Source organism: Erythrolamprus reginae, chromosome 3 (genome assembly GCF_031021105.1).
Source record: "Erythrolamprus reginae isolate rEryReg1 chromosome 3, rEryReg1.hap1, whole genome shotgun sequence".
Taxonomy (NCBI): domain Eukaryota; kingdom Metazoa; phylum Chordata; class Lepidosauria; order Squamata; family Dipsadidae; genus Erythrolamprus; species Erythrolamprus reginae.
Genome location: NC_091952.1, coordinates 653,934 through 680,676, shown reverse-complemented (window position 1 = coordinate 680,676; position 26,743 = coordinate 653,934). Strand labels below are relative to the sequence as shown.

The following is a 26,743-nucleotide window of genomic DNA, read 5'->3' as shown; positions in this document are numbered from 1 at the left end:
TGCGCGTACCATGCCACCTTGATTGCATCAGCGGAATCCCGCCCGTCTGCTCTGTTTAGGGTGACCCGCTCCCTTCTTAATCAGGGGGGAGTTGGGGAGCCCTTGCAGAGTAGTGCCGAGGAGTTTACACGTTTTTCGCTGATAAAGTCGCTCGGATCCGGGCCGACCTCGACTCCAATTTTAAAACAGAGTCGACTGACAACGAGTCAGTCGAGGTGACTGGGGCACGTACTTGTCCACCTGTCTGGGAGGAGTTTGATCTGGTGACACCTGAGGAAGTGGACAAGGCCATCGGAGCTGTGAGTTCTGCCACCTGCTTACTGGATCCGTGTCCCTCCTGGTTGGTCTCGGCCAGCAGGGACGTGACACGGAGCTGGGCCCAGGAGATTACCAACGCTTCCTTGGGGAGGGGAGTTTTTCCAACACTCTATAAAGAAGCGCTCGTGCGCCCCCTCCTCAAGAAGCCCTCCCTGGACCCAGCCGTACTTAATAACTATCGTCCAGTCTCCAACCTTCCCTTTATGGGGAAGGTTGTCGAGAAGGTGGTGGCACTCCAGCTCCAGCGGTCCTTGGAAGAAGCCGATTATCTAGGTCCCCGACAGTCAGGTTTCAGGCCCGGTTACAGCACGGAAACCGCTTTGGTCGCGTTGATGGATGACCTCTGGCGGGCCCGGGACAGGGGTTTATCCTCTGTCCTGGTGCTCCTCGATCTCTCAGCGGCTTTCGATACCATCGACCATGGTATCCTTCTGCACCGGTTGGAGGGGTTGGGGGTGGGAGGCACTGTTCTTCAGTGGTTCTCCTCCTAACTCTCTGACCGGTCGCAGTCGGTGTTAGTGGGGGGTCAGAGGTCGGCTCCGAGGTCTCTTCCTTGTGGGGTGCCTCAGGGGTCGGTCCTCTCCCCCTTGCTATTTAACATCTACATGAAACCGCTGGGTGAGATCATCCAAGGACATGGGGTGAGGTATCATCAATATGCCGATGATACCCAGCTTTACATCTCCACCCCATGCCCAGTCAACGAAGCGGTGGAAGTGATGTGCCGGTGCCTGGAGGCTGTTGGGGCCTGGATGGGTGTCAACAGACTCAAACTCAACCTGGATAAGACGGAGTGGCTGTGGGTTCTGCCTCCCAAGGACAACTCCATCTGTCCATCCATCACCCTGGGGGGGGAATTATTGACCCCCTCAGAGAGGGTCCGCAAGTTGGGCGTCCTCCTCGATCCACAGCTCACATTAGAAAACCATCTCTCAGCTGTGGCGAGGGGGGCGTTTGCCCAGGTTCGCCTGGTGCACCAGTTGTGGCCCTATCTGGACCGGGACTCATTGCTCACAGTCACTCATGCCCTCATCACCTCGAGGTTCGACTACTGTAATGCTCTCTACATGGGGCTACCTTTGAAAAGTGTTCGGAAACTTCAGATCGTGCAGAATGCAGCTGCGAGAGCAGTCATGGGCTTACCTAGGTATGCCCATGTTTCACCATCACTCCGCAGTCTGCATTGGCTGCCGATCAATTTCCGGTCACAATTCAAAGTGTTGGTTATGACCTTTAAAGCCCTTCATGGCATCGGACCAGAATATCTCCGGAACCGCCTCCTGCCGCACGAATCCCAGCGACCGATTAGGTCCCACAGAGTGGGCCTTCTCCGGGTCCCGTCAACTAAACAATGCCGGTTGGCGGGTCCCAGGGGAAGAGCCTTCTCAGTGGCGGCACCGGCTCTCTGGAACCAACTCCCCCCGGAGATTAGAACTGCCCCTACTCTTCCTGCCTTCCGAAAACTCCTTAAGACCCACCTTTGCCGTCAGGCATGGGGAAACTAAACATCTCCCCTGGGCACGTTAATTTATACATGGTATGCTTGTATGTGTGTTTGCTATTACATGGGGTTTCTCTTAAATCGTTAAACATTTTAATTAATTGGATTGTTGTGACTGTTTTTTACTTGTTGTGAGCTGCCCCGAGTCTTCGGAGAGGGGTGGCATACAAGTCCAACTAATAAATAAATAACCGTGGGAGTTACACCAAAGTCTGAAGGAGAGTAGCTGTGACGACTTCACAACTACTTGTTAATTGGTTTGAGTTTGGTTTTTTTTTGTTATTTCACTGCCTTCTAGTTTGTTTGTTTTACATGTGAGCCCTTTGACTCCAAAAAGAGGGTTTTGCTTCTATTTTCTGTGGATAAAGAAAGTATTGTTGACTTTTGTGTGTCTGTTTTGGCTACTTTTGCATTCAATTAGAGTCTCGTACCAAGAGCTGGTAGAAAAACTACAGATGTTAAAAACATATAAGGATAAGGTATAATTAAAAAAACAAAGACCTTGACCCTTCAGAGAATGACCAGGATTTTACATATGTCCACAGATATTGTCTTTTCCTTAATATTTCACTTCCTCCTCCTTCTCTTAAGACTTTAAAAACAGAAATATAATAAGAGGAGATGCAGTTATCATGGTCATAATCTCTCTGACCCACAATCCACAACTGTCTCTTAGCGACAGAGTTCTGCCAGGGAACACGTAGCATATTGAGGAGAGGACAGAAGACTCTCAATATAAGGTGAGTAGGGGGTGTAGTTCCTTCTATATCCCCCTCTTCCACATTGGTGGAAGAGGAGGGATATAAGTCGTAAGTCAGCTTTTTCATTATTGTTGTAATTTTGGTCACTAAATGAATGGTTGCAAGTTTGGGAGTATCTGAAATACAATTTGTGGACCCATTTAACATCATAGGTTTTCCCAAGTGGCCTGGCTGGACATCTTTTTCACAATTAAAAGTGGGGCGTTGGTGGCTTTTCTTGGCTGCAGGTCCTCCCATGCCAGGCCCAGGATGGAAAAAGGCCCCCTCCCCAAGACTGGCACCAACCTCCAGCATGATTTCTCTCCCCCCCCCAATAAGCAGTTACACCCCAATGGACAGAAAATAAGCAAGAGATGAAACAGAATCCAACTTTTATTTCCCCCCCAAAAATAACAGCAGTGATACGAGGCACCTTGTCCAATTGACAGCAACCCAGGCAATACTCCAAGTGAACACCGATGTGTGAGAGAGAGAGGGGGGGAGGGAGAAAGAGAGGGGGAGGGAGAGAGGGGGGCATGAGCTGAGGCATTTGGAAGCAGAGTCCTGGTGGGGGTCTGGTCCTCTCTCCCTGTTCAGGGCACTTCAGGATGTCCTGCGTGAAGTACCCCACGCGTGTCAACAGGTAGAGGGGGCTCCTTTGCCAGCAGACGTGGGACCTTCCTGGAAGAGGGGAAACCAGTGAGGGGAAAGGTGAGCGGAGGGCACTGCGGAGCGGCTGCAAGGAGGGAATGGCAGGGACCCTCAGGGGAAAGCCCCTCCTGTGGGGCCAAGGAGGCTGGGCTGAGGAGGGGACTGGGGTTCAGGGGCAGCACCCCCATTCCTGCCAAGGCTCTGGGAATCTCCCCCCTAAACCGGATCCAGAGCTTCCTGGGGGGTCAAAGGGGATTCTTCCTCCCTGCAGGCCTTGGATGGCTGGGGGGCATCCACCTGGCAGCCCCTTCACCTTCTTCTCAAAGTTGCCTTATTCCCTGGGAGGGAGGGAGGGAAAGTCTCTTGAGGGGGGGCAGCATCCCCACTGACATAGATGCAAGTGCCAGAGGTGGCCGGCAGTCTCCTGCCCATCGGCTTTGCATCCCAGAAGGGAACCGGGTGAGGGGGCAGAAAGAGCCCCCAGGCCACAAGCATCAAGAGGAGGAGAAGTTCCCCCTCACTCCCAGCAATTGAGTCCCTCCCAATGAGCCTCTTCCTCTGCACTGAGGAGGGGGCTCTATCCACTGAATCCAGCCATTCAGGCATGCCCCCCCTCTGGCCTCGCCACTCACCCGTCCTAGAAGAAGTCCAGCGCCTCGTCAACCACAGAGGAGGAGTCCTCAGCTTCGGTTTGGGCCAGAGAAGGGGAGATGGGCGCCTGGTGCTGACCACCTGATTTTTTACCTAGTGGAGGGGGAGAGAAGAGGGACTCTGTTAGCACTATGTACATGACTGGTTGGGTTTGGCAACATATAAACAAACTATCAATGCATATTTCAATGAATTATAACACTATGGCATTAAGAGTTAGTGTTGCAGTCAGCCACAAGAGGTAGCAAGCAGCATCCCCTTCTCTCTCTCTTCAAGTTCTCTGTCACTGCTGTAGTAGCAACTGTGTGTTAAATGCTGGTTTGTAAGCTGAACAAGTAAGATATAGTATTGTATATGTATTGACTGATTTAACTGTGTATGGCTAGGATTGTTCTTGACTAAGATATTTGCCAAAGTAAGTAATATTTACACACTTCATGTATCTGGTTATCAGCACCACTACTCATATCTCTGGACCATCCACTGGATATCTGCCCCCTCCACATTTCCTCTGTGCATCCTTGCTAACTCCAGGGTTACTCTGCACACTTAACAGAGCAACACAAACATCAGGGGTCCAGATTTGGGGGTGGGAGGAGACGGCAGAAAAGTCCCTGCCCTAGTGCAGAAACAGCTCAAGAGGGGAGCCCAGGAGGTGGGGAGGGTCTCCTTTGAGGGCGGGGATTGCTAGTGGACTGGAGGACCTCAAGGGGTCCCTCCACATCATGGTAATAAACGTGGGCTTCATGTTGTCCATTGTTCTTGTGTTCACTTTCCTATGAAAAACACTTCCCAGGAGGGAAGTGTTTTTAATAGGAAAGTGAACACAAGAACAAGGGGACACAATCTGAAGTTAGTTGGGGGAAAGATCAAAAGCAACATGAGAAAATATTATTTTACTGAAAGAGTAGTAGATCCTTGGAACAAACTTCCAGCAGACGTGGTAGATAAATCCACAGTAACTGAATTTAAACATGCCTGGGATAAACATAGATCCATCCTAAGATAAAATACAGGAAATAGCATAAGGGCAGACTAGATGGACCATGGGGTCTTTTTCTGCCGTCAGACTTCTATGTTTCTATGAAGGGGCTTCCAGACCAGGGTCACTCAGGACACAGTGGGTAAACAGGACCACAAGCCCTGATCCACCCCGATTCCTTCGAGAGCTTCCCAGGCAGGGCCACGTGGCTGCCTGATTCAACCCCCCCAGCAGCCCCCTCCCCCACCTCCTGCTCACCGTAGAGAAACTGGATTCCTTCAATGTCGTCCGAATGCAGCTTGAAGTCGGCCTGGTAGGAGTAAATGGGGAACATCAGGGCTCCCGTGATATTGGAGTGCTCCAGGCCGAGTGAATGGCCTAATTCATGTGCCGCAACCAGGAAGAGGCTGATACCTGGGGTTTCGAAGCGACAGCAGAGGGTATTCATTCATTCATTCATACAAGTTGAAAGGGACCTTGCAGGGCATCTAGTCCAACCCCCTGCTCAAGCAGGAACCCAACACCACCCCAGCCAGATAGACTGATCCAATAGACTCCCATACAGTCCAGCTAGATTGGGGCCCTGCCTTGGAGGCCTCACCTGGGGCCCACCATCCCTGGGGCCCCTGGGTCATCCTCTCCCCTCACCACCCTTCCCCCTGCTGAGGAAGGCACCCCTTCCCCTAGGCCACACGTGGGGAATGTTGGCTCTTCTGTGACATGCGGACTGCAACTACCAGAACTTTTGAGCTAGCCTGATTGGCTGAGGAATTCTGGGAGTTGAAGTCCACAAGTCATAGGGGTGCAGTGATTAGAGTGAGCATTGGTGGTGCAGTGGTTAGAGCGCAGAACTGCAAGATACTTCTACTGCTCACTGGCTGCCAGCAGTTCAACAGATCGTGGCCAGCAAAGAAATACGGCAAAAGCGGATGGAGTGCTGCTAACTTCCCTCTGAAATGGCACCTATTGATCTACTCACAGTTGCATGCTTTCCATCAGGAGCTGCAGCAAAGGATGGGACCTCACCCTGCCTGTCGCACAGCACTCGGGCTGTCATCTGACAAGCTGAGTGTTGTTAATGGCTGAGCTGTTCATGCCTGGTGGGTGGGTGTGCTGAGCCCCCTCCCCACCAGCTTCCTTTGGGGGGCCAGTGAAAGGAGCTTCCCCCCTACCTCGGCCAGGGCAAAAGCCCCACTTCTGGTCTGTGTCGAAGTTGCTGGTGGTGGCACACCAGAGCCTCCCGTCGGTCCGTCCCTCCCTGGTGAACGGGGAATCAGGTGGACAAAGCTCCGGGGCCCAGAGAACATCCAGCCAGAAAGAGGGCCCACTCACCGTCCTCACTGCCCAGCGTCCAGAGCTCATCATCGTCAAAATGGGCATCCCCATTGATTGAGGATTTGCCAGGAGGGAAGGCATGGGCCAGAACTCCATACTGTCCATCAAAATTTTCATTGTCACCGTGGTCTGTTGGGGGGGGGGGGAGAGGTCACAATCTGAACAGGAATTATATTATTATTATTATTATTATTATTATTATTATTATTATTATTATTATTATTAGTAAGTAGAGTTGGAAGGGCCCTTGTAGGTCATCTAGTCTAACCCCCTGCTCAGGCAGGAGTCCACACACACACACACACACACACACACACAGATATATATGTAAAATATTTTTGCTGATAATGAAAAGGAAGGGAGACTACAATAGATCTACTTTGGACTTATTAGCCTTCATCAGGTAGCCACACTCTTACTGGGATTTGAACCAAGGGCCTCTGCCTTGTAGGTGTATATGCTCATCTCCTGTGACAGCTTGTACCAGGGAAGGGTTGTGTGATTTTTTTTTTGTCCAGTCACCCTGGTATATTGAATGATCATCATAGCTTCAATTTTTGCCTCTCGGCCCCACCAGGAGTCAAATTCAAAGGCAGATAAACTTTTTTATAGCTGACAACTATAATCTACAGGTGTAACATCATTGCTGATAAGGAAAAGGAAATGAAAAATTATATACAATGGTACCTCTACTTAAGAACTTAATTCAGGAGGAGGAAGAAGAGGAAGATGTCAGTCGCTGCTGAAGACAGAAGGTGAGGGGAGGGGAATCAAAAAAATACAAAACTTTAAGGCTTTTTTTTTAAAAAAAGAGGGACTCTGAGGCGGCAAAGAGGAGCACGCACCTCCCATACACCCGGTGCGAGGCTGCCTCCCATACGCTGCGCCAGAGAGAGGAAAACCCAGGTGGGCGAGAGGGGGGAACCTCCCGCTCCTTTGACCAAAAGGCTGCTGCTGCTGCTGCTCCCTGCTTCCTCTTCCTTCCCATGCTGAAGGGCTTCCCTCTCCTCTCACTCACTCCCTTTGTAGCCGTTGCCTTTCCTTCACTGTGGTGACTCCTCGGTTTGGCTGAAGCTGACTTGATTCAGCTGGGGTGAAGCGCCCCCTTTTGCCTTTCCACACCCAGACGCTCCAGGAGGCAACTTGCGCCGGGTGTATGGGAGGCAGCGCAAGGGAGTCACCACAGGGAAGTGGTTTATTCCCTCTCCAAGTGCCCAGAGAAAGGGAAATGCTTCGTTCTCTCTGGGCTGCCAAAGCCTCCTTAAGCGCCACTGAAAGGCTCCTCTGGCAGCCCAGAAAAGCCTGAGGTGGCCGGGATTGAAGGGGGAATGGCAGGAAACTGACCGGGGACATTTTTCCGGGCTCGGGTTCTCAAGTAAAAAAGGTTTCTTGAGAAGAGGCAAAAAAACATTGAACACCCAGTTCTTATCTAGAAAAGTTTCATATGTATTTACATATTTTTGCTGCTAAGTGAAAAGGAAGGGAGCCTGTGATAGATCTATTTCAACCTTGCTATGTATCATCAGACAGACATACCCTTACTGGGATTTGAATTTGTAGCCTTCTGCATGAACGGCAGGATATTAATCATATATATATATATACAGTATAATTCTTTTAGGCCTGCAGATAGATGTGAGAGGTATGATCACAGCTGCCCCCCTCCCCCTCACCTCTGGTTCCAAACTGGATGAGAATGTCCACCTCCCCATCCTGTTGGCTGGTGATGGTGAGGGGCGTCACCTGGCTCCAGGTATCAAAGGCTCGGACAAAGGTGTCATCGATGGTGGAGCGATCCAGGTCAGGGGAATAGTTGACCACCCTGCCGAACAGTGGAGGAGGCTCAGAGGCTTAAATCAAGCCCCGGCCTGCAGCCCCCTCCTCACACACACACCACAAACACACACACACAGAGGAAAGCACAGGTGTGCCTGGAGGAAGGGCAGCCTTCCCAAGTCTGCTGTGCCCCCCCCCCCAGGAGTCTTGGGGTCCCCTCCGCTTGCAGCCTGACACGAGGCCACGAACCCACAGAAGGTACCAGCCGGCTCACCGATAGGTGATGTCCGTGTGGTCCCACTTGAGGTCGCCCGCGAAGGTCGTGTAGCGACCCACGTCGGGGACCCCGCAGCGGGGCGCGCGCATGGCCGTGAGGGTGGCGGCGTCCAGCTCCCCTGTTTCCGGCAAGCCCAGCCGCTTCTGCATGGCCTTCAGGGGGGTCTCCAGCATCATCTGCGCCTCAGGGTTGGTCGCCTCCAAGTACCCGTAACGCTGGAGGTAGCGCTGCGGAGAGAGAAAGAGAGAGAAACAGGCGCTAGCTGTCAGGGGAAGGGCTCTACGGTCAAGCGGCGGGTGGGCCCTGGGGTTGACCCCCAACCCTCCTCCCGGGACCGGATCCCTCGGATCGCCTCCACAGTCCCAGGGAGTCTGTGGCGGGGCTGCCTTCCCACAACCTGACCTGGGTCGGGCGAGCGGAGCGCACCGCCACTTAAGGCGCCCGGCGTTAGCCGGGACTCGAGGCAACCGGGCGCCCTGGAGGGATAGCAGCGCCCCTCTCGCCCTCTAGCCGCGCTCGGGCTCTATCGGGCTCCGGCAGAGTAGGAAGGCGGGGGGGGGGGGGGGGGGGCGTGTTTCCGTCCAGCGGAGGCGCTGCCAGAGCGCGCAGCTCGGAGACTCACGGCGGCCAGCTCCCGGTCGCTCCGTGGGCTGAGGGCGTCCCCGGGGAAGGTGATGACCACAGGACCCTTCCCTTCCGTCGGGGCGGCCCACGGGGAGGGCAGCGGCGGGAGCGCCAGGAGGAGGAGGAGGAGGCCGGCCGGGGCTGGGAGGCTCATGGCTGCGGAGGGTCTCGGGCAGGGCGCGTCTCTCCTTCGCGGGCTCTGCGGGAAGCGCGAAGCTCAGGCGAGCACAGCCGTTTGCAGCCCGACTGCCGGCGGGGCCCTTTATGGTCGGCGGAGAGGGGGGAGGAGGCGGGGGGAGGCTGAGTCAGCCGCGGTCCCTCCCCCGGTGGAAGAGGGGCAGAACCGGCGGGTGCTGCCCCTTCCCCGCCTGGTCTCGCCAGGAAACGCGAAAGGCGGCCGTCACCAGCCAAGGGGGCCAAGAGGGCGGCCGTCCGCCTCCACTGGGGGCTCGGAGGCCGCTGCAGCCAGGAACCCCCGACCCCCGCCGCATCTGCCTCCCGAGTCCTTCGTGGGGTGACCCCGGAGCCCTTCAGGCGCTGCCCCGCTCGCCCCTCCCGCCCTCTGATATTTATGAACTACACAGGGCTACCAAGAAATACTTTTTCTGACCTTGTACTTTTCTTTTTCTTGAAAAAATAAATATTGGTTTTCAAATATATTTTAAAACAGACAAATAAATAACAACAAAAGACAGACAGGTTACACAAAAACATCAGCAGCAATGACAACAAATTATAATATTCAGTATTTCTGCATTGATACATGCGATATTTCATTAAGTCCTATAATAATATACATGTGAATTGATTACAGTAATATCTGTATTATTTCATACAATCACAAAATTCCTATTCAAGTCATTCATATTCACATATTGTCTTTATTTTACTAATCTTTATGTTTGTTTATGTTTATTTAGATTTGTATGCTGCCCCTCTCCGCATACTCTTTTGTAATTTTTATATTTCTATGTCTTGACTCTCAATCCATCTGTGCCATTGTGTCCATATTTCATGATACTCAGAATCTTTTTGGCCCCTTAGTTCCATCGCCAGTTTATCCATTTCAGAAATATTATATATTTTATTAATTACTGCTTTTTCTGAGGGAATTTTTCTATTTTTCCAATATTGGGCAAAGGCAATTCTGGCCCCAGTTGTAATATGAAATATTAGATATTTTTCGGCTTTACTATATTGCTTTTTTATCAATCCCAATAAGAACAATTCTGGTAAGAATTCTATCTTTCTTTCTATTCTCTCTTGTAACCATTTGTGGATTTTCGTCCAGAATTTTTTGTCTCAACCACCACATGTGAAAGAAAGTGCCATTGGTTTTTTTACACTGCCAACAATTTGGGCTCAATTTGGGATATATCTTAGAATTTTATAGTAATTTTCCTTATAAGATACTGATTTTGATATTTTTAAATTTCTATTCCATATTTGTTCCCAATCTGCCAAGTGAATATTGTAACCAATGTTCTGTGCCCATGTCACCATAGGCGATTTTACCACATCTTCAGGTCTTTCATATTGTAGTATATATTTTGGAAATAATCTTATTTTCAGGTCCAGTTAGAAGTTTATCTAATATAGGTGTTGTGTTTATCCCATGTCCCTTCATGTCCTTTTTATACCTGGATTGTATCTGACTATATGGCCACCAATCAATAATTATATTTTGAGCATCCAATTCTGTTGTGATTCAGTCTGAGGCTCCTCAGGGAATGGCTGGAACTCTGCCGGCTCCATGCTCAGAGGGGGAGGACAAGGAACAGGAGGAGGAGGAAGACCAGGCAGACGGGGAAGAGGAATGTCAGGACGAGGAGGAGGGAGAGCAGCCTGAGACCCCCGGGGGGGAGCTCTCCCCAGCGAGTAGCCTGGAGTCATTAGATGAGAACGCACAAGCCATCATAGATATGAGGCAGAGAAGTGCAGCACAACGAAGGGCCCAATTAGCCAGGTATTTTCATCCCTAATAGGCAACAGCTGGGTTTGGGTGTGGTTCTCCTCAGCAAGGTTGAAAAGGCAGGCCCGCCCTTCCTGTATTGTGGAGAGTTATCTTTTCGGAGTCCTGTGACCTTGCTTCGATCCTTGGCGTCTCTGATTCTGGCTTATGGCCTCAAAGGCTGAAAACTTGGGGGAGGCGTGGGTTTTATTATCTACAGTGGTGTGTGTGCCAGCAAGAAGCCTGTTGTATTGTCTGGTCGTCGTGACTCTTCTGTGAAGCTTCATAGCATTCCAGTTTGTAAGAACAGTTTTTGTTATCTGTGTTTGTTTTCAAAGATATAAAATGACTTTGCTTTTTACCAGCGTGTCTGGATACTCTTTTTAGTTGGTGTTGACGTCTGGGGGAACCCAGACAGAACAAATTCTGCTATAGTTTTTAGGGGGTTTTTTGGTTTGATTTCAAAAATGTCTATAGTTTCTCAGTAGCAGCTACAGTTTCCAGTGAGCAGCATCGTTAGTATAAGGGATAGGAAATATATTGGCCACATTAAGAAACATTGAAAATGCATGAAATAACACCATAACAAAAATGCTTCCATATCAGAAACTTTATGGGATAGAGCAAAACTAAGCATATTTTTGGAATCAGCACATCAAACTCCATAGAACTGACATGTGACCTTTGCTGATGATTTTTTTGTGCTGACCAGTTCTATGCTGCCCACTCCCGATGGGACTCAGGGCAGCCTGACAGAACAGAGGGGATAGGGACATTCAGAGGGTGGGCTGGGCCAGGAATGGGGTCACCTTGGACTGCTAGCTGGACCAGCCTGCCCGAGTCTACAATGGCCTCCAGCTGCCTGGACATTATTCTGGCCCAGAGCCTCCTCTTTGTCCAGCCAAGCTCCCCCAGAGGCCCTGGGAGAGCGCTCAGAGGCAGCCCCTGCTCTGTCCTGGGCTGGGGGAGAAACTCCCGGAGCCCTTTCCTTCCTTCCTCCCTGCCCCCCTCCACCAAGTGGACATAAATACCTTAGAAAGTGTCCAGCGACAGAATCCCCTACGGAACCAGACTTGAAATGCTGGGCTTAGAAAGCTGAGAGCTTTGTGGCCTTAAACACGACCTAAGTAAAGCCCATAAAATCATCTTCTACAACGTCCTTCCTGTCAACGGCTACTTCAGCTTCAACCACAACGACACACAAGCACACAACAGATACAAACTCAAAGTGAACCGCTCCAAACCCGACTGCAGGAAATACAACTTTAGTACCCGAGCAGTGGATGCCTGGAACTCCCTACCTGGCTCTGTAGTATCGTCACCTAACGTCCAAAGCTTTTCCCTTAGACTGTCCACTGTTGACCTCACCCGATTCCTAAGGGGTCAGGAAGGGGCCTGCATAAGTGCAGCCATCCACCCCCTGTCCTAATGTTTGTTTGTTTCTTTATTATCAATTAGACTTCTATGCAGCCCTTGTCAGCTGACTCAGGGTGGCGTTTGTCTCTTATTATTACCCATCTCATGTACATAAACAGCATTATATCTATGTATACCACCAATGCATTCTTGATAGGAACAAATATATTAAACCAAGTGGGTGGTCGCCCCTCTCCTGGACGAAGGGCCTGGCACCTGGGGCAGCTGGCTGGTCTGCGAGGGGGGCAACCCTCGGCGCTTTTACCAGGACAGACAAGGAAGTTGTGGGGCATCCTGGATGGTGGGGGCTGCCCTGCTTCTGTCCTGCAACCTGCCCTCCCAGTCAGCTCCTGCAAAGCCCCAGACGGGGGACAGGGCAGGACTGGGGGACTTTAGCCCCTCCACACCCCCATCCCCTTGCCTTGCACAAGCCTGTCGGCTGAGGCCTTTGTGGCCATTCCAGAAAGACGGTGGATTAGGCCCTCAAAGTGAATTCCTTCTTGTCCTGCCCTCAGGAGAATAGCTTGACTCCCTCTTCTTTGAGTAAAGCCCCTGAGATATTGGAACGCTGCTATCCTGCCTCCCCTGGTCCTTCTTTTCGTCAAACTAGCCATGCCAAGTTCCTACAACCTTTCTCCGTAGGTTCCAGTCCCCTAATCCTCTTTCTGGCTCGTCTCGGTGCTCTTGGCAAAATACAAGACACTCAAATCCCGTGGGCTAAATCTATTTATTCAAAACATTTAGATAATATTGGGTTGGATAATATTGATTCACCTGTAAAGCCCTACATGGCATGGGACCAGATTACCCATGGGACCGCCTTCTGCCACATGAGTCCCAGCGGCCGGTCAGGTCCCACAGAGTCGGCCTTCTCCAGGTCCCGTCAGCCAGACAATGTCATCTTGCAGGGCCTAGGGGAAGAGCCTTCTCTGTCATGGCCCTATGGAATGAGCTGCCTCCCCAGAGATCCACACTCCCCCACCCTCCCTGCCTCCCATAATCTTTTAAAGACCCATCTGTGCTGAGAGGCCTGGGGTCATTGAAATTTTAATACTTTGGCCGCCCAGTGAATGAATGTGTGACGCATGAGGTCTGAATCTTTTGGGCTGGTTTTTAACTCTGGGGATTTTATTTTGTAATTTTATATAGATATAGATCCACTGCTGACCTCACCCGATTCCTAAGGGGTCAGGAAGGGGCCTGCATAAGTGCAGCCATCCACCCCCTGTCCTAATGTTTGTTTGTTTGTTTATTATCAATTAAACTTCTATGCTGCCCTTGTCAGCTGACTCCGGGTGGTGTTTCCCTCTTATCAGTACCCATCTCATGTACATAAACAGCATTATATCTATGTATATCAACAATGCATTCTTGATAAGAACAAATATATTAAACCAAGTGGGTGGTCGCCCATCTCCTGGACGAAGGGCCTGGCACCTGGGGCAGCTGGCTGGCCTGTGAGGTGGGCAACCCTGGGCGCTTTTGCCAGGACATACAAGGACGTTATGGGGCATCCTGGAGGGTGGGGGCTGCCCTGCTTCTGCCCTGCAACCTGCCCTCCCAGCCAGCTCCTCCAAAGCCCCAGGGGGAGGGCAGGGCAGGACTGGGGGACTTTAGCCCCTCCACACACCCGTCCCCTTGCCCTGCACAAGCCTGCCGGCTGAGGCCTTTGTGGCCATTCCAGAAAGACAGTGGATTGGGCCCTCAAAGTGAATTCCTTCTTGTCCTGCCCTCAGGAGAATAGCTTGACTCCCTCTTCTTTGAGTAAAGCCCCTGAGATACTGGAACGCTGCTATCCTGCCTCCCCTGGTCCTTCTTTCCATCAAACTAGCCAGGCCAAGTTCCTGTAACCTTTCTTCGTAGGTTCCAGTCCCCTAATCCTCTTTCTGGCTCTTCTCGGTGCTCTTGGCACAGTGGACTTGGCAAAATGCAAGAAACTCAAATCCCATGGATCAAATCTATTTATTTAAAACATTTAGATAATATTGGGTTGGATAATATTGATTGACCCGTAAAGTCCTACATGGCATGGGACCAGATTATCCATGGGACTGCCTTCTGCTGCATGAGTCCCAGTGGCCGGTCAGGTCCCACAGAGTCGGCCTTCTCCAGGTTCCATCAGCCAGACAATGTCATCTTGCGGGGCCTAGGGGAAGAGCCTTCTCTGTGGTGGCCCTATGGAATGAGCTGCCCCCCCGGAGATCCACCCTGCCCCCACCCTGCCTGCCTCCCATAATCTTTGAAAGACCCACCCATGCTGAGAGGCCTGGGTCATTGAAATTTTAATACTTTGGCCGCCCAGTGAATGAATGTGTGACGCATGAGGTCTGAATCTGTTGGGCTGGTTTTTAAATCTGGGGATTTTATTTTGTAATTTTATATAGATTCCTCTCATGTTTATACTACTTGAGTCTCAGGAGAAGGGAGGCATAAAAAGGGAATTAATGAATAAATGATAAATAAATAACTTTGCTCCGTATCTGAAGAGAATGCCTGCATGTACTCCACACCAGGGCCGAGGGCGGCAAGGGGGTGATCCCATTTGGGTCTCCTTTGAGCCCTTGGACCTGCTTTCCTCTTTTCCTGTTCTGTCTTCCGTCTTTCTCCTCCTTCTCCTCTCAAATTCGGCCCCTTCCCCCTCCCTTCCCCCGAGCCAGCTTCTCCTGGCCTATGTCAGCCCAAGACCCTCGATTTGAGTTGGCCCGCCACAAGGAGAATTGCTCCATGGGAACTGGGGAGGGGAGAAGGGAGAGGGAAAAACTATTAGCCACAACAAGTTCTTTCCAGAGATTCAAGGTCATCCCTTGTTCAGCACCAGCTGGAAGTTAGAAGGGAGGATCATGGATGTTGAGAGAACCAGAGTGGTTCATGTGAAATGGGGGGATAAGATTAAACATTGTTTCCCATAGGAATCAATGTAAAAGCAAATAATGCATGCAAACCCATTAGGAAAATCCAAACCTTCCTATCTTGCCCCAAATTCCTCCAAAAATTGCCACTACAAAAGCTTCCCATCTTGCCCCAAATTCTCCCAAAAATCACCACTTGAAAAGCTTCCTATCTTGCCCCAAATTCTCCCAAAAATCACCACTTGAAAAGCTTCCCATCTTGCCCCAAATTCTCCCAAAAATCACCACTCCAAATGCTTCCCATCTTGCCCCAAATACCTCCAAAAATCACCACTTGAAAACTTCCTATCTTGCCCCAAGTTCTCCCAAAAATCACCACTTGAAAAGCTTCCTATCTTGCCCCAAATTCTCCCAAAAATCACCACTTGAAAAGCTTCCTATCTTGCCCCAAATTCTCCCAAAAATTACCACTTGAAAAACTTCCTATCTTGCCCCAAGTTCTCCCAAAAATCACCACTTGAAAAGCTTCCTATCTTGCCCCAAATTCTCCCAAAAATCACCACTTGAAAAGCTTCCCATCTTGCCCCAAATTCTCCCAAAAATCACCACTTGAAAAGCTTCCCATCTTGCCCCAAATTCTCCCAAAAATCACCACTCCAAATGCTTCCCATCTTGCCCCAAATACCTCCAAAAATCACCACTTGAAAACTTCCTATCTTGCCCCAAATTCTCCCAAAAATCACCACTCCAAATGCTTCCCATCTTGCCCCAAATACCTCCAAAAATCACCACTTGAAAAGCTTCCTATCTTGCCCCAAATTCTCCCAAAAATCACCACTCCAAATGCTTCCCATCTTGCCCCAAATACCTCCAAAAATCACCACTTGAAAAGCTTCCCATCTTGCCCCAAATTCTCCCAAAAATCACCACTTGAAAACTTCCTATCTTGCCCCAAATTCTCCCAAAAATCACCACTTGAAAAGCTTCCCATCTTGCCCCAAATTCTCCCAAAAATCACCACTCCAAATGCTTCCCATCTTGCCCCAAATACCTCCAAAAATCACCACTTGAAAACTTCCTATCTTGCCCCAAATTCTCCCAAAAATCACCACTTGAAAAGCTTCCCATCTTGCCCCAAATTCTCCCAAAAATCACCACTTGAAAACTTCCTATCTTGCCCCAAATTCTCCCAAAAATCACCACTTGAAAAGCTTCCCATCTTGCCCCAAATTCTCCCAAAAATCACCACTCCAAATGCTTCCCATCTTGCCCCAAATACCTCCAAAAATCACCACTTGAAAACTTCCTATCTTGCCCCAAATTCTCCCAAAAATCACCACTTGAAAAGCTTCCCATCTTGCCCCAAATTCTCCCAAAAATCACCACTTGAAAACTTCCTATCTTGCCCCAAATTCTCCCAAAAATCACCACTCCAAATGCTTCCCATCTTGCCCCAAATACCTCCAAAAATCACCACTTGAAAACTTCCTATCTTGCCCCAAATTCTCCCAAAAATCACCACTTGAAAAGCTTCCCATCTTGCCCCAAATTCTCCCAAAAATCACCACTTGAAAACTTCCCATCTTGCCCCAAATTCTCCCAAAAATCACCACTCCAAATGCTTCCCATCTTGCCCCAAATACCTCCAAAAATCACCACTTGAAAACTTCCTATCTTGCCCCAAATTCTCCCAAAAATCACCACTTGAAAAGCTTCCTATCTTGCCCCAAATTCTCCCAAAAATCACCACTTGAAAAGCTTCCCATCTTGCCCCAAATTCTCCCAAAAATCACCACTTGAAAAGCTTCCCATCTTGCCCCAAATTCTCCCAAAAATCACCACTCCAAATGCTTCCCATCTTGCCCCAAATACCTCCAAAAATCACCACTTGAAAACTTCCTATCTTGCCCCAAATTCTCCCAAAAATCACCACTCCAAATGCTTCCCATCTTGCCCCAAATACCTCCAAAAATCACCACTTGAAAAGCTTCCTATCTTGCCCCAAATTCTCCCAAAAATCACCACTCCAAATGCTTCCCATCTTGCCCCAAATACCTCCAAAAATCACCACTTGAAAAGCTTCCCATCTTGCCCCAAATTCTCCCAAAAATCACCACTCCAAATGCTTCCCATCTTGCCCCAAATACCTCCAAAAATCACCACTTGAAAACTTCCTATCTTGCCCCAAGTTCTCCCAAAAATCACCACTTGAAAAGCTTCCCATCTTGCCCCAAATTCTCCCAAAAATCACCACTTGAAAAGCTTCCCATCTTGCCCCAAATTCTCCCCAAAAAATCACCACTCCAAATGCTTCCCATCTTGCCCCAAATACCTCCAAAAATCACCACTTGAAAACTTCCTATCTTGCCCCAAATTCTCCCAAAAATCACCACTCCAAATGCTTCCCATCTTGCCCCAAATACCTCCAAAAATCACCACTTGAAAAGCTTCCTATCTTGCCCCAAATTCTCCCAAAAATCACCACTCCAAATGCTTCCCATCTTGCCCCAAATTCTCCCAAAAATCACCACTTGAAAAGCTTCCCATCTTGCCCAAATTCTCCCAAAAATCACCACTTGAAGAGCTTCCCATCTTGCCCCAAATTCTCCCAAAAATCACCACTCCAAATGCTTCCCATCTTGCCCCAAATACCTCCAAAAATCACCACTTGAAAAGCTTCCTATCTTGCCCCAAATTCTCCCAAAAATCACCACTTGAAAGCTTCCTATCTTGCCCCAAATTCTCCCAAAAATCACCACTTGAAAAGCTTCCCATCTTGCCCCAAATTCTCCCAAAAATCACCACTTGAAAACTTCCTATCTTGCCCCAAATTCTCCCAAAAATCACCACTTGAAAAGCTTCCCATCTTGCCCCAAATTCTCCCAAAAATCACCACTCCAAATGCTTCCCATCTTGCCCCAAATACCTCCAAAAATCACCACTTGAAAACTTCCTATCTTGCCCCAAATTCTCCCAAAAATCACCACTTGAAAAGCTTCCCATCTTGCCCCAAATTCTCCCAAAAATCACCACTTGAAAACTTCCTATCTTGCCCCAAATTCTCCCAAAAATCACCACTCCAAATGCTTCCTATCTTGCCCCAAATACCTCCAAAAATCACCACTTGAAAACTTCCTATCTTGCCCCAAATTCTCCCAAAAATCACCACTTGAAAAGCTTCCCATCTTGCCCCAAATTCTCCCAAAAATCACCACTTGAAAACTTCCCATCTTGCCCCAAATTCTCCCAAAAATCACCACTCCAAATGCTTCCCATCTTGCCCCAAATACCTCCAAAAATCACCACTTGAAAACTTCCTATCTTGCCCCAAATTCTCCCAAAAATCACCACTCCAAATGCTTCCCATCTTGCCCCAAATACCTCCAAAAATCACCACTTGAAAAGCTTCCTATCTTGCCCCAAATTCTCCCAAAAATCACCACTTGAAAAGCTTCCCATCTTGCCCCAAATTCTCCCAAAAATCACCACTTGAAAAGCTTCCTATCTTGCCCCAAATTCTCCCAAAAATCACCACTTGAAAAGCTTCCCATCTTGCCCCAAATTCTCCCAAAAATCACCACTCCAAATGCTTCCCATCTTGCCCCAAATACCTCCAAAAATCACCACTTGAAAACTTCCTATCTTGCCCCAAATTCTCCCAAAAATCACCACTTGAAAAGCTTCCCATCTTGCCCCAAATTCTCCCAAAAATCACCACTTGAAAACTTCCTATCTTGCCCCAAATTCTCCCAAAAATCACCACTCCAAATGCTTCCCATCTTGCCCCAAATACCTCCAAAAATTGCCACTTGAAAACTTCCTATCTTGCCCCAAATTCCTCCAAAAATCACCACTCCAAATGCTTCCCATCTTGCCCCAAATACCTCCAAAAATTGCCACTTGAAAAGCTTCCCATTTTGCCCCAAATTCTCCCAAAAATCACCATTCCAAATGCTTCCCATCTTGCCCCAAATTCTCCCAAAAATCACCACTTGAAAAGCTTCCTATCTTGCCCCAAATTCCTCCAAAAATCACCACTCCAAATGCTTCCCATCTTGCCCCAAATTCTCCCAAAAATCACCACTTGAAAAGCTTCCTATCTTGCCCCAAATTCCTCCAAAAATCACCACTCCAAATGCTTCCCATCTTGCCCCAAATACCTCCAAAAATCACCACTCCAAATGCTTCCCATCTTGCCCCAAATACCTCCAAAAATCACCACTTGAAAAGCTTCCTATCTTGCCCCAAATTCCTCCAAAAATCACCACTCCAAATGCTTCCCATCTTGCCCCAAATACCTCCAAAAATCACCACTTGAAAAGCTTCCTATCTTGCCCCAAATTCCTCCAAAAATCACCACTCCAAATGCTTCCCATCTTGCCCCAAATACCTCCAAAAATCACCACTCCAAATGCTTCCCATCTTGCCCCAAATACCTCCAAAAATCACCACTTGAAAAGCTTCCTATCTTGCCCCAAATTCCTCCAAAAATCACCACTCCAAATGCTTCCCATCTTGCCCCAAATACCTCCAAAAATCACCACTTGAAAAGCTTCCTATCTTGCCCCAAATTCCTCCAAAAATCACCACTCCAAATGCTTCCCATCTTGCCCCAAATACCTCCAAAAATCACCACTCCAAATGCTTCCCATCTTGCCCCAAATACCTCCAAAAATCACCACTTGAAAAGCTTCCTATCTTGCCCCAAATTCCTCCAAAAATCACCACTCCAAATGCTTCCCATCTTGCCCCAAATACCTCCAAAAATTGCCACTTGAAAAGCTTCCCATTTTGCCCCAAATTCTCCAAAAAATCACCATTCCAAATGCTTCCCATCTTGCCCCAAATTCTCCCAAAAATCACCACTTGAAAAGCTTCCTATCTTGCCCCAAATTCTCCCAAAAATCACCATTCCAAATGCTTCCTATCTTGCCCCAAATTCCCCCAAAAATCACCACTCCAAATGCTTCCTATCTTGCCCCAAATTCTCCCAAAAATCACCACTTGAAAAGCTTCCTATCTTGCCCCAAATTCTCCCAAAAATCACCATTCCAAATGCTTCCCATCTTGCCCCAAATTCTCCCAAAAATCACCACTTGAAAAGCTTCCTATCTTGCCCCAAATTCCTCCAAAAATCACCACTCCAAATGCTTCCCATCTTGCCCCAAATTCTCCCAAAAATCACCACTTGAAAAGCTTCCTATCTTGCCCCAAATTCTCCCAAAAATCACCATTCCAAATGCTTCCTATCTTGCCCCAAATTCCCCCAAAAATCACCACTCCAAATGCTTCCCATCTTGCCCCAAATTCTCCCAAAAATCACCACTTGAAAAGCTTCCTATCTTGCCCCAAATTCCTCCAAAAATCACCACTCCAAATGCTTCCCATCTTGCCCCAAATACCTCCAAAAATCACCACTTGAAAAGCTTCCTATCTTGCCCCAAATTCTCCCAAAAATCACCACTTGAAAAGCTTCCTATCTTGCCCCAAATTCTCCCAAAAATCACCACTTGAAAAGCTTCCTATCTTGCCCCAAATACCTCCAAAAATCACCACTTGAAAACCTTCCTATCTTGCCCCAAATACCTCCAAAAATCACCACGTGAAAAGCTTCCTATTTTGCCCCAAATTCTCCCAAAAATCACCATTCGAAATGCTTCCTATCTTGCCCCAAATACCTCCAAAAATCGCCAATTGAAAACCTTCCTATCTTGCCCCAAATACCTCCAAAAATTGCCACTACAAAAGCTTCCCATCTTGCCCCAAATACCTCCAAAAATCGCCACTACAAAAGCTTCCCATCTTGCCCCAAATTCTCCCAAAAATCACCATTCGAAATGCTGCCTATCTTGCCCCAAATTCTCCCAAAAATCACCACTTGAAAAGCTTCCTATCTTGCCCCAAATACCTCCAAAAATCGCCAATTGAAAACCTTCCTATCTTGCCCCAAATTCTCCCAAAAATCACCACTTGAAAAGCTTCCTATCTTGCCCCAAATTCTCCCAAAAATCACCATTCGAAATGCTGCCTATCTTGCCCCAAATTCTCCCAAAAATCACCATTCGAAATGCTTCCCATCTTGCCCCAAATACCTCCAAAAATCACCACTTGAAAACTTCCTATCTTGCCCCAAATTCTCCCAAAAATCACCACTCCAAATGCTTCCCATCTTGCCCCAAATACCTCCAAAAATCACCACTTGAAAACTTCCTATCTTGCCCCAAGTTCTCCCAAAAATCACCACTTGAAAAGCTTCCTATCTTGCCCCAAATTCTCCCAAAAATCACCACTTGAAAAGCTTCCTATCTTGCCCCAAATTCTCCCAAAAATCACCACTTGAAAAACTTCCTATCTTGCCCCAAGTTCTCCCAAAAATCACCACTTGAAAAGCTTCCTATCTTGCCCCAAATTCTCCCAAAAATCACCACTTGAAAAGCTTCCCATCTTGCCCCAAATTCTCCCAAAAATCACCACTTGAAAAGCTTCCCATCTTGCCCCAAATTCTCCCAAAAATCACCACTCCAAATGCTTCCCATCTTGCCCCAAATACCTCCAAAAATCACCACTTGAAAACTTCCTATCTTGCCCCAAATTCTCCCAAAAATCACCACTCCAAATGCTTCCCATCTTGCCCCAAATACCTCCAAAAATCACCACTTGAAAAGCTTCCTATCTTGCCCCAAATTCTCCCAAAAATCACCACTCCAAATGCTTCCCATCTTGCCCCAAATACCTCCAAAAATCACCACTTGAAAAGCTTCCCATCTTGCCCCAAATTCTCCCAAAAATCACCACTTGAAAACTTCCTATCTTGCCCCAAATTCTCCCAAAAATCACCACTTGAAAAGCTTCCCATCTTGCCCCAAATTCTCCCAAAAATCACCACTCCAAATGCTTCCCATCTTGCCCCAAATACCTCCAAAAATCACCACTTGAAAACTTCCTATCTTGCCCCAAATTCTCCCAAAAATCACCACTTGAAAAGCTTCCCATCTTGCCCCAAATTCTCCCAAAAATCACCACTTGAAAACTTCCTATCTTGCCCCAAATTCTCCCAAAAATCACCACTTGAAAAGCTTCCCATCTTGCCCCAAATTCTCCCAAAAATCACCACTCCAAATGCTTCCCATCTTGCCCCAAATACCTCCAAAAATCACCACTTGAAAACTTCCTATCTTGCCCCAAATTCTCCCAAAAATCACCACTTGAAAAGCTTCCCATCTTGCCCCAAATTCTCCCAAAAATCACCACTTGAAAACTTCCTATCTTGCCCCAAATTCTCCCAAAAATCACCACTCCAAATGCTTCCCATCTTGCCCCAAATACCTCCAAAAATCACCACTTGAAAACTTCCTATCTTGCCCCAAATTCTCCCAAAAATCACCACTTGAAAAGCTTCCCATCTTGCCCCAAATTCTCCCAAAAATCACCACTTGAAAACTTCCCATCTTGCCCCAAATTCTCCCAAAAATCACCACTCCAAATGCTTCCCATCTTGCCCCAAATACCTCCAAAAATCACCACTTGAAAACTTCCTATCTTGCCCCAAATTCTCCCAAAAATCACCACTTGAAAAGCTTCCTATCTTGCCCCAAATTCTCCCAAAAATCACCACTTGAAAAGCTTCCCATCTTGCCCCAAATTCTCCCAAAAATCACCACTTGAAAAGCTTCCCATCTTGCCCCAAATTCTCCCAAAAATCACCACTCCAAATGCTTCCCATCTTGCCCCAAATACCTCCAAAAATCACCACTTGAAAACTTCCTATCTTGCCCCAAATTCTCCCAAAAATCACCACTCCAAATGCTTCCCATCTTGCCCCAAATACCTCCAAAAATCACCACTTGAAAAGCTTCCTATCTTGCCCCAAATTCTCCCAAAAATCACCACTCCAAATGCTTCCCATCTTGCCCCAAATACCTCCAAAAATCACCACTTGAAAAGCTTCCCATCTTGCCCCAAATTCTCCCAAAAATCACCACTCCAAATGCTTCCCATCTTGCCCCAAATACCTCCAAAAATCACCACTTGAAAACTTCCTATCTTGCCCCAAGTTCTCCCAAAAATCACCACTTGAAAAGCTTCCCATCTTGCCCCAAATTCTCCCAAAAATCACCACTTGAAAAGCTTCCCATCTTGCCCCAAATTCTCCCAAAAATCACCACTCCAAATGCTTCCCATCTTGCCCCAAATACCTCCAAAAATCACCACTTGAAAACTTCCTATCTTGCCCCAAATTCTCCCAAAAATCACCACTCCAAATGCTTCCCATCTTGCCCCAAATACCTCCAAAAATCACCACTTGAAAAGCTTCCTATCTTGCCCCAAATTCTCCCAAAAATCACCACTCCAAATGCTTCCCATCTTGCCCCAAATTCTCCCAAAAATCACCACTTGAAAAGCTTCCCATCTTGCCCCAAATTCTCCCAAAAATCACCACTTGAAGAGCTTCCCATCTTGCCCCAAATTCTCCCAAAAATCACCACTCCAAATGCTTCCCATCTTGCCCCAAATACCTCCAAAAATCACCACTTGAAAAGCTTCCTATCTTGCCCCAAATTCTCCCAAAAATCACCACTTGAAAAGCTTCCTATCTTGCCCCAAATTCTCCCAAAAATCACCACTTGAAAAGCTTCCCATCTTGCCCCAAATTCTCCCAAAAATCACCACTTGAAAACTTCCTATCTTGCCCCAAATTCTCCCAAAAATCACCACTTGAAAAGCTTCCCATCTTGCCCCAAATTCTCCCAAAAATCACCACTCCAAATGCTTCCCATCTTGCCCCAAATACCTCCAAAAATCACCACTTGAAAACTTCCTATCTTGCCCCAAATTCTCCCAAAAATCACCACTTGAAAAGCTTCCCATCTTGCCCCAAATTCTCCCAAAAATCACCACTTGAAAACTTCCTATCTTGCCCCAAATTCTCCCAAAAATCACCACTCCAAATGCTTCCTATCTTGCCCCAAATACCTCCAAAAATCACCACTTGAAAACTTCCTATCTTGCCCCAAATTCTCCCAAAAATCACCACTTGAAAAGCTTCCCATCTTGCCCCAAATTCTCCCAAAAATCACCACTTGAAAACTTCCCATCTTGCCCCAAATTCTCCCAAAAATCACCACTCCAAATGCTTCCCATCTTGCCCCAAATACCTCCAAAAATCACCACTTGAAAACTTCCTATCTTGCCCCAAATTCTCCCAAAAATCACCACTCCAAATGCTTCCCATCTTGCCCCAAATACCTCCAAAAATCACCACTTGAAAAGCTTCCTATCTTGCCCCAAATTCTCCCAAAAATCACCACTTGAAAAGCTTCCCATCTTGCCCCAAATTCTCCCAAAAATCACCACTTGAAAAGCTTCCTATCTTGCCCCAAATTCTCCCAAAAATCACCACTTGAAAAGCTTCCCATCTTGCCCCAAATTCTCCCAAAAATCACCACTCCAAATGCTTCCCATCTTGCCCCAAATACCTCCAAAAATCACCACTTGAAAACTTCCTATCTTGCCCCAAATTCTCCCAAAAATCACCACTTGAAAAGCTTCCCATCTTGCCCCAAATTCTCCCAAAAATCACCACTTGAAAACTTCCTATCTTGCCCCAAATTCTCCCAAAAATCACCACTCCAAATGCTTCCCATCTTGCCCCAAATACCTCCAAAAATTGCCACTTGAAAACTTCCTATCTTGCCCCAAATTCCTCCAAAAATCACCACTCCAAATGCTTCCCATCTTGCCCCAAATACCTCCAAAAATTGCCACTTGAAAAGCTTCCCATTTTGCCCCAAATTCTCCCAAAAATCACCATTCCAAATGCTTCCCATCTTGCCCCAAATTCTCCCAAAAATCACCACTTGAAAAGCTTCCTATCTTGCCCCAAATTCCTCCAAAAATCACCACTCCAAATGCTTCCCATCTTGCCCCAAATTCTCCCAAAAATCACCACTTGAAAAGCTTCCTATCTTGCCCCAAATTCCTCCAAAAATCACCACTCCAAATGCTTCCCATCTTGCCCCAAATACCTCCAAAAATCACCACTCCAAATGCTTCCCATCTTGCCCCAAATACCTCCAAAAATCACCACTTGAAAAGCTTCCTATCTTGCCCCAAATTCCTCCAAAAATCACCACTCCAAATGCTTCCCATCTTGCCCCAAATACCTCCAAAAATCACCACTTGAAAAGCTTCCTATCTTGCCCCAAATTCCTCCAAAAATCACCACTCCAAATGCTTCCCATCTTGCCCCAAATACCTCCAAAAATCACCACTCCAAATGCTTCCCATCTTGCCCCAAATACCTCCAAAAATCACCACTTGAAAAGCTTCCTATCTTGCCCCAAATTCCTCCAAAAATCACCACTCCAAATGCTTCCCATCTTGCCCCAAATACCTCCAAAAATCACCACTTGAAAAGCTTCCTATCTTGCCCCAAATTCTCCCAAAAATCACCATTCCAAATGCTTCCTATCTTGCCCCAAATTCCCCCAAAAATCACCACTCCAAATGCTTCCCATCTTGCCCCAAATTCTCCCAAAAATCACCACTTGAAAAGCTTCCTATCTTGCCCCAAATTCCTCCAAAAATCACCACTCCAAATGCTTCCCATCTTGCCCCAAATACCTCCAAAAATCACCACTTGAAAAGCTTCCTATCTTGCCCCAAATTCTCCCAAAAATCACCACTTGAAAAGCTTCCTATCTTGCCCCAAATTCTCCCAAAAATCACCACTTGAAAAGCTTCCTATCTTGCCCCAAATACCTCCAAAAATCACCACTTGAAAACCTTCCTATCTTGCCCCAAATACCTCCAAAAATCACCACGTGAAAAGCTTCCTATTTTGCCCCAAATTCTCCCAAAAATCACCATTCGAAATGCTTCCTATCTTGCCCCAAATACCTCCAAAAATCGCCAATTGAAAACCTTCCTATCTTGCCCCAAATACCTCCAAAAATTGCCACTACAAAAGCTTCCCATCTTGCCCCAAATACCTCCAAAAATCGCCACTACAAAAGCTTCCCATCTTGCCCCAAATTCTCCCAAAAATCACCATTCGAAATGCTGCCTATCTTGCCCCAAATTCTCCCAAAAATCACCACTTGAAAAGCTTCCTATCTTGCCCCAAATACCTCCAAAAATCGCCAATTGAAAACCTTCCTATCTTGCCCCAAATTCTCCCAAAAATCACCACTTGAAAAGCTTCCTATCTTGCCCCAAATTCTCCCAAAAATCACCATTCGAAATGCTGCCTATCTTGCCCCAAATTCTCCCAAAAATCACCATTCGAAATGCTTCCCATCTTGCCCCAAATACCTCCAAAAATCACCACTTGAAAACTTCCTATCTTGCCCCAAATTCTCCCAAAAATCACCACTCCAAATGCTTCCCATCTTGCCCCAAATACCTCCAAAAATCACCACTTGAAAACTTCCTATCTTGCCCCAAATTCTCCCAAAAATCACCACTCCAAATGCTTCCCATCTTGCCCCAAATTCTCCCAAAAATCACCACTTGAAAAGCTTCCTATCTTGCCCCAAATACCTCCAAAAATTGCCACTACAAAAGCTTCCCATCTTGTCCCAAATTCCTCCAAAAATCACTACTCCAAATGCTTCCCATCTTGCCCCAAATTCTCCCAAAAATCACCATTCCAAATGCTTTCTATCTTGCCC

General features: G+C 47.5%; 2 protein-coding genes across 2 annotated transcripts in view; one reads left to right on the top strand and one right to left on the bottom strand.

Moving 5' to 3' along the window:
• The window catches only part of LOC139163540 (matrix metalloproteinase-9-like), a 68,610-nt gene that overhangs the window by 23,315 nt on the left and 18,552 nt on the right, over positions 1 to 26,743 (top strand). The gene's annotated exons all lie outside the window — the stretch shown is intronic.
• On the bottom strand, positions 3,032 to 9,080 carry LOC139163541 (collagenase 3-like). Its single transcript, XM_070744373.1, has 7 exons — positions 8,854 to 9,080; positions 8,229 to 8,458; positions 7,852 to 8,000; positions 6,176 to 6,307; positions 5,102 to 5,257; positions 3,843 to 3,954; positions 3,032 to 3,240 (listed from the first exon to the last, which is right to left on the bottom strand). Exons 1-6 carry the CDS (start codon positions 9,007 to 9,009, stop codon positions 3,848 to 3,850), a joined length of 930 nt encoding a protein of 309 aa, XP_070600474.1. The 5' UTR covers positions 9,010 to 9,080; the 3' UTR covers positions 3,032 to 3,240; positions 3,843 to 3,847.

Bases quoted from the DNA above. Each gene is read 5' to 3' on its own strand.
- LOC139163541 (XM_070744373.1), bottom strand. From the start codon at position 9,009: ATGAGCCTCCCAGCCCCGGCCGGCCTCCTCCTCCTCCTCCTGGCGCTC. The intron at 8,459-8,853 runs GTGAGTCTCCGA...CTCTCTCCGCAG, and splicing joins GCGACCGGGAGCTGGCCGCC to CGCTACCTCCAGCGTTACGG. The intron at 6,308-7,851 runs GTGAGGGGGAGG...CCCCCCCAACAG, and splicing joins CATCCAGTTTGGAACCAGAG to ACCACGGTGACAATGAAAAT.